The sequence below is a fragment of the Natator depressus genome, chromosome 1 (assembly GCF_965152275.1).
Source record: "Natator depressus isolate rNatDep1 chromosome 1, rNatDep2.hap1, whole genome shotgun sequence".
Taxonomy (NCBI): Eukaryota; Metazoa; Chordata; order Testudines; family Cheloniidae; genus Natator; species Natator depressus.
The window spans coordinates 52667114-52679477 of NC_134234.1; the positions used below are offsets into that span (position 1 = coordinate 52667114).

General features: G+C 38.3%; 1 protein-coding gene across 6 annotated transcripts in view; it reads right to left on the reverse strand.

Moving 5' to 3' along the window:
* The window catches only part of POSTN (periostin), a 49125-nt gene extending 37896 nt beyond the window's left edge, over nucleotides 1-11229 (reverse strand). For 2 of the 6 annotated variants that reach the window (XM_074959904.1, XM_074959926.1), the window contains exons 1-5: nucleotides 11011-11218; nucleotides 9442-9540; nucleotides 2457-2521; nucleotides 1092-1249; nucleotides 217-381 (exon numbers count right to left, since the gene is read on the reverse strand). In XM_074959904.1, the coding sequence (XP_074816005.1) occupies nucleotides 217-381; nucleotides 1092-1249; nucleotides 2457-2521; nucleotides 9442-9540; nucleotides 11011-11132 (609 nt within the window). In that variant the 5' untranslated portion in view covers nucleotides 11133-11218. Of the gene's footprint in view, nucleotides 1-216; nucleotides 382-1091; nucleotides 1250-2456; nucleotides 2522-9441; nucleotides 9541-11010 lie in introns of all 6 variants that reach the window. The other 4 variants (XM_074959913.1, XM_074959889.1, XM_074959896.1 and 1 more) reach the window with 4 other exon arrangements.
* Between the last annotated feature and the right edge of the window lie 1135 nt (nucleotides 11230-12364).

The following is a 12364-nucleotide window of genomic DNA, read 5'->3' on the forward strand; positions in this document are numbered from 1 at the left end:
AATTAGCCTTCAGTCTATGAAAGAGTCCTTTAATGGACAGATTTATTCTGTATTCCTAGCATTTGTAAGGTAAGATGTATAACTGACATGCCAAGTGATAATCTCGTTATGACTTTCTCAATTCTTCATTAGATAAATAAAAAAAAAATGCACAGAGTTAATGAAAATGACCACTCTGAAATACGGTATAAAAGAAGCTTATGGAAATAAACTTACCCCATTAGGATAATGATTAATAAGCAGTTGCTGATCATTGTACATGGATACAAGAGTCAGGCCATTCTTAAGATCCTTTGTCAACATACGCTTGTTTACCATATGGTTGTGGAGGGCATTGTACAGTTCAATATTTACATTGTCAATTAAATTACTATGAATTTCCTGAGGAAGAAGATTCAGTTAGACATTTCCTGGACAATCTTAATCAGTTAGTTATACAGATTTCTTTGCCACAAAATATGCTTTCAATATATTTTTGAATGTGTATTTCATTTGACTATGTAAATTACTTCAGTTACATACTTTTTTGGTATGCAGCTGGCTAGAGGATTCCCTAGACTGATTCAGTATCAAAGACAGCAGGCCTCATTACATAAGCAAGGCATTCAAGCTTTTTTTTTGGTTCAGTACTGGATTAACATTGTAGTTCTAGGGAAAGTACCCTACAGTCACCCACAAAAGTGTCTGTCACCCTCCCTTACTGGAATTGCTTCAGTTTTCAAAACTATTCCCAAAGCTATGCTGACAAGACTAATAATGATAATTGTATTTATAAAGCATCCAACCATGAAAATACTCAGGGTGCTGAGCAACAAAAAACAATTTCTCTTTGACGGTGCTCAAACAGATATCCTTTGCAGCTGTTCATTGTTTCTAGAATTTTTTTTAAAAATGTAAAATATCTGTGTTCCTTAAGCATAGTTTAGTTTAGAATAATATAGTAATTGAGTTTCAATATTTATCTCTGATATATAAAAAAATCTTCATTGTTTCTAATGTGGTTTAAAACACAGCTATTGTAGATACAAAAATAAGTACTCATAACATTAATATATATATGTGTGTGTGTGTATATAGAGATATATAGTTACTCGATCCAACAGCTCCCAAGCTTCATTGCTTGGTGCAAAGAATGTGAATGATCCCCGTCCTTCAATCTCTTCTCTCAGCTTTGATATGTCAGAATAACGTTGAGTAGAGGTTGCTCCCACAATGCCCAGGGTACCATAAACATGATCAATAGGAGCAACTAAAATACACAAGACAAGAGTACTGTAAATTCTTTGACAGGTCAGTCTCTCAAAATCATTACCTATTACCACTGTTTTAACGGGAGGAGAGAATCATCTTATTAAAATCCTTTTAACTAAACATTGCTTTTAAAATTCCATAATTTGGGTTGAAATTAAGTAGAATTTGCAATATATGTCAAATCCTCATTGCAGATAGTGCCCAGAACAAACAACTCGACAAATATCCAGATGGGAGGAATTCTCCACCCCAAGATGTGGAGAAGTGAAGGTCTGAAACTTTTGTTTAGAAAAAATGTAAATGACATTCTGATTTGATTTTTTCTAAACGAAATCCCCGAGCTGCCTGGAGCCCCGGCTGCCCATCTGATAGGCTATTGAGAAGTCTAGAAGTCTCGACAACTCTGACTTGAGTTAGGGCTCCCAGGGCTTCCAGAATCCTGGCAGCCCATGAGACAAGTGAGCTGGCAGAAAACCAAGTAGTTTTCTCTTTGAAAATCTGCTTGGTTTCTATAGGAAAATTGGACAAAATTGAAAAGTTCCTGCAAAAGTTTTGATTTTGACACCAGCATTTTCCCATGAAAAAATGTTCCACTGGAAAACGTATGACCAGCCAATTCTACTGAGTAGCCCTTGGTACCTGTTATGCACCCCTAATACCCATCCCTCCCCTTGTCTCTGGTGCCATCTCACCTCCAATACCTGTTTTTGCACCATCCTTCCCCCTACCCAATGCTGCTTGGTCCACTGCAAGCAACTACATAAGTGACACAGCAGGGAACTCCACACTGCACAAGACATGCATGCCTCCTGTACAGTTCCCCAAATCCTGTCGCCTTACACAGTGGGACTGCGGTATTTCCATTGCCAGGGAACCCATCATATCAGCAGGGCAAAGACTTGCCAGGATTATCCATAGTGGGCAGGTTCGTATTTTAAGGGTTTGGGCTTTAATTTTCAAAAGTGGCCTCTAATTATGAATGTCTCAGTGTTCGGTGTCCAACGTCAAACACCTTGCAGATGATTTCCAGTGGTGCTGCCCACACTTAGGGACATCAAATGAAGTTGTGGATGCTCAGTCAGCCCCTCTGAGAAATAAGCTTTAGATGTCTCAGGTTGGGCACCCAAAATTACAGACCACTTCTGAAAATCTCCTGTGTTAGAATGGGTCCCATATGTAAAGATCATGTGCATCTAAGACTGTACCTGCCGGGCAACCTCTCATTCCATCCATCTTCATGTAGCCAGGGCAACATTCATACAAGACAGTTCTGTAGGGTATAGATAAAAGCTAGATTAAATAAAGTACAAACGAAATGACACCAATTTCAGTTAATTATCTTAGTTTTACTTTTTTACAAATTATCTACTTCTATTCAGTTTCTATGGCTAGAGTTATCTAATCATCTTTTTTTTTTTAACATTCAGCAATGTTGGTATCAAATCAGACAATGTTGGTATCAAATCTATTTTCTGTTGGTATCAAATTAGACACTATTAACTGGTTCCACTGTACTGTATTCTGTAGCTACGTAGCATTTTAAATACTCAACACATCCACAGTCATGAAGGTTGACAAACAGCTTGGAATAGATGTGGGGGAGGAAGTGGAGCTAGTGAAGGGACTCGTAAAGGGGAATGATGTGATTGCAATAACAGGTGCAGAAAATGAATCTGATGGTGACATTTTGGCTAGGAGAGAAGGGATTGGAAAACCAAAGAGAAGATTACAGGAGGGATCAAAAGAACCAAGGATGGAAGGGATAGGGAGGATTATCAAAGCATGGACAAGCTTTTGACAGCGTGGATGTAAAGGAAAAAAGTGGCAAGTTTTGGCAATAGTCTAAATGCGAAGGGTAACTTGATGGGAATTAGAGTCATGAAGGCAAATAAGACCACCCAGGGATAATGTGAAGGAATGAAGGCAGGGGGTTAGGAATAGGCCCTGTGGGAAGCTGACAGAAAGTGGGAGGAGGTGGAGCCACTGAGGATGACACTGAAAGAGAAATGCAAGAGGTAAAAAGGAAAACTATTCAAGAACAGTGTTGTAAAAGCCAATAAAGAAGAGAATCAATAAAGATTGCCTGATTATGCTGAAAGTAGTGGAAAAAACAAGGAATATGGAGAAGACAAGGGAAAGGGCATTGGTAACTTTAGTGAGAGCAGTCTCATTAGTTAGAGTAGAGAGGGTGAAAGCCAGATTGTAACAAACTAAGGAAAGAGCTAGCAGAGAGGAAGTGAAGGCGGCAGGAGTAAGAGCATAGCCATGAAGGGGAGGATGGAGTTGAGCTGGAAATTGGATAGTGCCTGATGTATAGTTGTTCAAGGAAATCGCCTCACCTTTGTATGTACAAACTGTACTCAGAAGCGGGTTGGTGCTAAATGTAGTGTTTCATTCAGCATTATGGATTGCTTTTTATTGTACCTTATTGATTTGAAGGAAGTAACAGCTTTAAAATAGACATCTTTAACCAAATTCAGCCCTGCTGTAAATAAGCACAACTCTACTGAAGTCAATGGAGTTATGGCAAGGATGAATGTGGTTGCTAGAGGATAAAGAAACCCAGGAAATTATATGGACTTACTGAAACGGAAAGGTAACATAAACCTTTAAACTCTTTCTTTTGCAGTTATTGCTTTTCAAAGTAATTACTGCAGACTGAATTACTAGAAAAACATGCAATCAGAGCTTTACATGATGTCTTTTTAATGCATGTGGCTCAATGATGTCAGTTTTGAAGCTGGAAGTTTCCTAGAGGCAGCTATGTGGGGTTTTGTAGGTTGTTGTAATGAGTTAGAGCTGACAAAGTATTAGCAACAAATACATTAAACTAAATGGCTTGCTCAAATTACTTGAAAGTTGGAATTTTCAGAATTCCGGGATAAAAATCTATTTGAAGACACTTAAAAATGAAAGCAGACTGGAATAAAAACTACATTACAAAGCATGAGTTTAAAATGAGACTCTGAGCTACATAATTTATTGCAAAGTGAGAGCTGATAAAGAACAAAGAGCTTTTCATTATAGAGAGTTTGCTCTGCCATGTTAGATTTGTTTGTGCTATGAATGTAGGTTGTTTGACTCCCTATTTTCTCTTTTTAATCTGATTTTTAAATGAATCTATTTATTTTTCAGCTGGCTAAACCAGTGTTTTCCAAACTATTTTGGCCACGGAACATCTGGTATATATTTACAGAAGACTTATAATATTATTTTGTAGTCGTTAGGTTTTCAAATAAAAAATTGCTTTATTTATGCTCAAATATATTTTATTTTATAAAACAAAGCAAAAATACAAATTTAAAATAACTTGAACTAACAATTTCTAACTGGAAAGCATGTATAAAGTAGTACAAAAATCAAGTGCAAGACCCTTTATTTTAATTACAATTCTTTCACAGAACACCTATTCACATCGTGCGGAACACCAGTGTTCCGCGGAACACAGTTTGGGAAACGCTGGGCTAAACCTTACACAAGACAATTCTAACTAAGCTTCAAAAAAGTTTTGTGCAACAGTCTGTAATATACTTCTCTGTGGAGGATGACAATTCACTTTACGCCCATCTCCCAGAATGATACATTGTGGGCAACATATTCTAACAGGTAGGTGAGCGTGCAAACCTTGCATGGGTAGGACTAGATTTAGTTTGGAGAAGGATTGTGCCTTCCCCTGACTCCCGAGCAAGCAGCAATAGTGAAACCCGCTCTCTCACTGTGGGTGCAACAATCGTCCTTCTTACTCCCACCCTGTGCACCCAAAGATACACTTTTGGAGTGATTCCTAGCCCTTTCACAAGGCACACAAGTGTGAGGAGAGGGCTCCTTGCACCATTCCTCCCATGCCTCCTGCTCACCCATGCTAGAGTCAGACAAAAGCTGGCTCTTGTGGAATCTCTGTCCCAAACCAGCAATTAGTATGCATCTGCCATCCAGGGAATTGCTTTGTTATAAGAAAATATACTTCTTTCAGAGAGAAAATATTCCAAAAGGAAACCGGAAAATATCCTGTGTGTTTTGACATCTCACTTAGGTTTTGATAACAGGAAAAGGGGGACTAAGCACCAATCAGACATTGCATGTTTACTCTTCTTCGCCATATTCAGCAGAGAAAAGACTGAGTCTGATATGAGTACAATTTATGTGAGGCAGAAAACTGGCTAAAGAGCACAATGGACAAAGGGAATGCTTCTCTGGCAATACCTTTGGGCTATCGTATTCCTTTTAACTTACAGCATGCTTCCTCTGAGGACTGCTAGTAATTCAAATCTGGCAAGTTCTGACTTTTAGTATCCAAAGCCATATGTTCCCTCATGATTGATTGCAACTAGAAAGCTGATGTATCAAATGTCTATGAAATGTCGGTAGATGTGATAGAGTGAGGGTTGTCAATAAGCCGGATGCTGAGGTAGGAGGAACGTGCAGCTTCTCTTGAAATCAATGTAAGATGCAGTTGCTCAGCACCTTTCAGGTTGAAGGACAATTTAGAGGGGGAAAAAAGAACACAGCCCCCTTGCCCCCCACCATAGAGAGAGATTGTATAAAATCCAAAGCAAAGTTGCCTTTACACTAATATTGCACTCCAAAAAACTTTCAGCTACGTAATTCTGCAAATTCAGCACATGATGTGATGTTACTGAAGAGAAGTGACTCTTCAGATAATGATGTAATGCTGCGTTCCTAAGTAAAGAAAACCAGCTCTATGCCACTCCCATCTCAGCCCCAGGGATAAAAGGCATTCCCAAGGAAAAAGGGGGCATGGCCAGGGCATATCTATGGATAGTCAAGCATCCTCTTGGGGCTGTTGGCAGCTGGAATAGCTCAGAGTGGCCCTGAGGCTTGTTTGCAAATGATCCGTCTTGTTAGCAGGCATAATATACTATTAAAACTACAAACATCTTTATGATCCAGTAGGGCCGCTGTTTCTACAGAGCCCTCAGGTCAGTAGTTCAGCTGGGGAGTTTGTAAATACAGTTGTAAATGGGAAATGATAGAATGTAGATCCTTTTGGTATCGTCTGTACATTTTCTGGATCAGTATATACAATCTGAAGGGAGTTACCATGGAAGTGTTATAACTATAAGAAATAACGTTGTTTTTTAAAATGAGAAGGAAGCAAATTAATCTGTTTAGGAATGGTGGTGGTTCTGTTTTTGGCGTTGTTCAAAATCTCCTGTTAATAATTACATTACTTTAGGCACATCTAAATTATACCAAATGTTCTACTGTTACCACACAAAGAGTGCCAGTATGCCTATCATTTAATCCAAATCCAGTCCACAGTCTTCCTCAAATCTACTCTTTCTAGTGTTTGCACAACTCAGAAAGTGCCAAAGCAGAGCTCAGAATGTATGTGATACCTTTGTGTAACCTCACTGTCAATGAGTCCAAACTACACTAAAGGAATCTTATTTTGAGTACTGTAAAATCTCTTCATGGCCTCAAAATATTTCTTCTGTCACATCATGATGTCTCTGGCCACAAAAAAAAAAAAACCAAACAAAAACTCAGGCTACCACTGTGGCTCAGCTGAATAACGATTCTCTATGTCATCTTAATGCACTCAGCAGTCTTTCACTTAGAGGGTATTGGCAAGACATGACATAAATGAAGCAGTTAGTCTGCAGAGGCAGCTAACGTTCCAAAATCAGCTTTGAAAATGTCCAAAGAAGTTCAGTCTAAAGCATTTTCAGGAAGCATCCTTCTCCCTAATGTGTCACTAGTGAAAGAAAGTGCTCTGCTAAGAAGACAGTGATAAGGCAGGCTTTACATAAATGGTGAATAAATATCTTGGACAATTTACAGCATGTGCTCTGAAGAAAATGGATGTCAGTATTGCATTACAATGTCGTCAGGAAGAGAAGGAAAGACTGGAAGGGAGAAAGACCACAAAACAAAATAAAGTGCCTGGGAAACCCAGGTTCGTAGTTGGAAGGATGATCAAACACAACTTCTATAGCACCAGTCTGAGTCGTGGAAATTAAACTACATTGTCTCCACAGAATCCCCCAATCTTATGCATAACTGAGCTGATCAAATTGCATAAAGGGGAGACAGATCCTGACTCAGCTGCAGAAATAAAAAACCTTGCGAAAACATCAGTCTAACTCAAAATGGGAGGGTTAGAATTCTAGATGCTAAATTATATTCCAGAGAAGCTTCTGGAGATTCAAAGAGGTATCTGTGCCCATTCTGATGAGAATGTCATTGTATCCTTCATAATAATGTTAATATAATACAGGTGTTAATCCGTGGCTCTTGGAGCAAAGATGAAGTTTACAATAACAGAAAGCACAGGGTGAAATCCTAGCCCGATTAAAGTCAATTGGAGTTTTGCCTTGGACTTCAGTGGGGCCCAGATTTTAGCCCTGATATCTCAACTGACCTTAGAGATCAGAATTATTAGAATATATCCACCACAAGACTCGATGTTATAAACTTTGCTTGATTAGTGTATCAAAAACATAACTGGCCCCATAATTCTATGCTATGCTGACACATTGCTGAAAAATATTTTCTGATAAAGAAAAAGCTGGAAGCCATATCCTCCTCCTCCATCTCTTCCCACTCTTTTTTCCTCAGGGGCCATTCCAGTATTGTGTCACAAGACGGGATGAGAATCTGTCAGGAATCTCAAGAAATGCAAAACTGTCTCATGAACTTCTAACAGCACCAGTAGCAACCATAACACCAGGTTGCTTCAGGTCTGCTGAGCTACTGTGAATTCACAAATCTATTTTGTAACACTGAGAAGAACATTTGTGTAGGCATTTATATCATGGACATCACCAGGATATCTAAGCTCCTGAAGGGTTACACTTCTCTTAATGTGTGCACAATGTCCAATAGCAACAATGTAGGTTGTGAGTACTTACTGAAGTCCAAATAAATTGATTAATGGGTGTTTGAGGCTTTGGGGGCTTACTTAGGAATTCTGGTTTAAGCTGAAAGCAAAGGCTAAAAATGGATTCTAATGTTTAATTGGTTTTGAACATAGCCATTAAGTAAAGGAAAGTGACAATATTTCTTTAAATGGCTTGGAAAATGTCAGTCACTTCCTGTTCTGGGTGTTTGCTATCGTTATTTTTTTTAATGCAATGGCTAAAATTTTCAACAGCATCTAAGTGACTTACTGAATGAATCCCATTTTCAAAAGTATTTTAGGCATTTAGGAGACCATGTCCCATGGACTTTCAATAAGATGAAGACTCCTAAGTGCCCAAATCACTTTTGAAAATGGAACGTAGATGCCTAAGTCACTTAGGCGCATTTGAAAATTTTATCTTCGATCTGCCTGACAAAGATGAATAGTCAAATAACATATTTAATTATTTTTGCCATAGTTGCTGAATAAATTATCCAACCAATAGTAGTTCAGCAGCTAAAGAAAAGGTGGGTTGTTGTAAAAATACTAATGGAATCGTTTAGTGCCTCTACAGTGCCAGAATGTGTTAAATACCTTTTTCTAAGGATACTGATTTAACCAGCTGTACTAGTCACTCATGGCCGCAGCCCCAAGAAAAGCAGTGCAGGAAGAGTTCTGCACTGGCTTTTCGGTGCTTGGGTGAGTATGTCCCAAAGATAGGGCATGGCCAGAAGTGGAGTAATTAATGACTCTGATGTTACGTCCTGGAAGTGAAATTTGTTAACACCATCATGGGATAATGAAACAACTGATTTCATCTTGAAATTATGAGGTCACAATTACAATAAACGTAAAGAAACAAATTTATCTAAGGTACTAAAAAAACACCAAAATCACTTAGACTTAGTAAACAACAGACAGAATAACTTCCGCAAATCCTTAGGAATATTCTATTCTTGTTCCATGTACATAGATAAAGGTGTGGTCTGAGCACAGGACTGGAGCCACGAAATACTGATTTCTGTCCCCAGCCTGGATAGTTGCTCCCTTTGTATAACTGGACAAGTCACTTCCGCCCTCTGTCTCAGTTCTACCATCTTTCAATGTGTGTTGTGAGGATTAATTAATGTGTGTTGAGGGGATTATTTGGAAAGCACTTGGAATTTTAAGTGCTTTGTATTGTGATGTCATTTTCCAAATTGCCATTGCTAGCAATGGGAGATCTGCATTTGAAGCAAGTATGTAATATGCCTCTAAGGAAGAAGAGTTCTGTAATTATTCCATTTCCGTAAATAATGGATAGTCAGGTAACAAATAGCACTTACGCTTTCTTCCCACAGATAGCTCCCTGATACCAGTTTCTGCAGGTGCTGAAATATTTCTTTTTGGTGCCCATAACTTGCTGAAGAGCACAGACATTTGGACTGGAAAAAAAAAACACATAAAGTTGTTGTACATATTTGAAAAAGTGTGATTAACAATAGTTTTGAATACAGTATTCAATGGACAAGAGCCAGAAATGAACATCTGGTCCTGATTCCCAGAGCAGGTGTGATTTCAGTCAACCACCATCCAAGCTCCTGACACCGCCCTGCTGAGTTCTTTGGAAAGATCACACTCCCCAGAAGCAAGAGGTGATTCCCCCTGTCTGCCAGCTCAGCCCTGTATGTCTAGTGAACAGTCACTGCCAGCTGTGCCTAATTAAGCTTTATTATGCATTGCATTTTTTTTTCCCGAAGTGAATTACCATCCGCTAGGGACTGAACTGTGACTATTGCTGAGCTCTTTTCATCAAAGTTCAGCTTGTGCACAGCTGTGTGGCTGTATGTCATGGAGAGGGGGAAGGGCAGAAAGCCTACTTTTTCTTTATCCGGTAAGGAACCCCATCTTCAGTAACTCTATCAGCTATTTGGATTGCCACTGTCTGGAATGCCAAGAGCACCTAAATAAACAGTCTAGTAATTACACAGGACTAAAGGGTAAACTGCCATATACAAAAAAACCAGAAAATTCAAATAAGGAAAACTTTGTAACGTAGTTGTGTGCAAAAGAGAAATTTCCTCAAAAGCAAATTTCCATTTTGTCTCTAATTTATATATTACAGTAATTTATCTGTTGGAGTATTAGAACAGAAGATTTTTCAAAAGAGGAAACCATTAAACCCTTATTTTACAAAGTCCAGTTCATCTTGTAAGTGTGTGTGTGTGTTGGGGGGGGAATCCTTTTGATTATTAAAAAAACAAACAAACCCACAGAGCTAAACTATCTTTTACTAATAAATCTTAAAACAGATATATGTAGACTGCTTAATATTTACCCTGAGACAATTTGTTAAAATAAATAAATTCTGATCACTGCATTTCAGTGTCTTACTCTGCAACATTATTATAAAGCTTAAGTGGGAACTGAACTTTTGAAAAATACTCTGTGCATTTACAAATGACCAGAGAATTAGGTAGAGTTCATACTTCTCACTATGAGAAAAAAAGAAAAGTACATGTTGTGGAATATACACTAATGCTGGTAAAATATTTGATGGGCCATGTTAAACATAGCTGATCACACATTATATCTGTTGTAAACTATAATGATCTTCAATGATACTGAAACACATGCATTTTGCTTCTCTTCAGATATAATCTTTAGCTTTCAAACAGTTCATAAAGTTTAACAATATTTAATTTTATTTTGCATGGTTTTTCCACAAAAAATAATTTGGAAATATATTTCATAACACATGCATTTTAGAAAGAATATATTTGACTCACACTCAGTAAGAACTTACCGTGCACAAATCTCATTTTAATATTCTGGCTAATCTTGAGATCGGTGTGGGGGAGAGAACTTTAAAACACTCCTGTTAAGGTATTCTAAAAGAGAAAACCTGTACTTACCCCTGCTCACGTGCCCTGATTCGACTGTGGGACAAAATCTTGTCATAATGAGCAGAAGAGTCTGCTGGGTCAAAAGCAGACAACAAAAAAATGGAGAAGGTGGATAAAAAAAGGATCTTCATCCTTAGTTCCTCCTGCCTAGTCTAACGAGAGAACTGGCAAAAAGTTCTGGAGAGCTCACAGTTTATATACATGCTACAGGGTTGTGGGAGGGAACGTTGTATCAACCTGAGACTCTTCCAGGAATAGCAACTTCAAACTGCCAGCTTCGATGAGTTGAATTAATACCATTCACAAAACATGCAAAGCATGCGTCGTCCCCCTCTCCCACCACTGTGACTAATTTTCTTTATTCTGTAAAGAGCTGATGTTTATAATTTTGTTCAGTTGACACTTAAAACAGCAGAGTAGTTAGAAGAATTTTAGACCATGATTTATGATTTGATATTTAGAATACAGAAGCATCCAGCTGCCTCAGATGGGATCAGAGTTCCATTGTGTTAGGTAAAAAAAAAAAAAAAACGAGGAGGACTTGTGGCACCTTAGAGACTAACAAATTTATTTGGGCATAAGCTTTTGTGGGCTAAAACCCACTTCATTGGATAGAGCAGGAAGCTATATATACACAGAGAACATGAAAAAATGGGTGTTGCCATACCATACCGTTACAGTTGGTATGGCAACACCCATTTTGTCATGTTCTCTGTGTGTATATATAGCTTCCTGCTGTATCTGATGAAGTGGGTTTTAGCCCACGAAAGCTTATGCCCAAATAAATTTGTTAGTCTCTAAGGTGCCACAAGTCCTCCTCATTTTTGTTTTTGTTTTTTTGCTGACACAGACTAACACAGCTACCACTCTGAAACCTGTCACTGTGCTCGGTGTGGCACAAACACAGAAGGAGATACTGTCTCTGCCTCACAGAGCTATACCTTGCTTTTTTACTGTGTTTTGTGTGTTCACTATTGTAACCTGAGTTCAGTCATCTTATCAGTGAAACTGATTAACGTCACTATCAATACTTGTCAATAACACTAGCGTGAGATAGTGTTTGTGTGATCAGAAAAAGTGATATTAACACACTTATTAATTAGTAATATAATTTAATAATAGCTTAACTAGTGAATTCATTTAATAATAATAATACTTAGTATTTACATTGAGCATTGTACAGACATTAATTGAGGCCTGGTCTACACTTAAAACTTAGGCTGATATAGCTACAGTGCTCAGGGTGTGAAAAATCCACCATTCCCTCCCCTCTCCACCGGAGTGCCATAGCCATGCCAACCTACCCCCCAGTGCAGATACAGTGGAGTCAATGGAAGAATGCTTCCATCAACCTAGCTTCTGT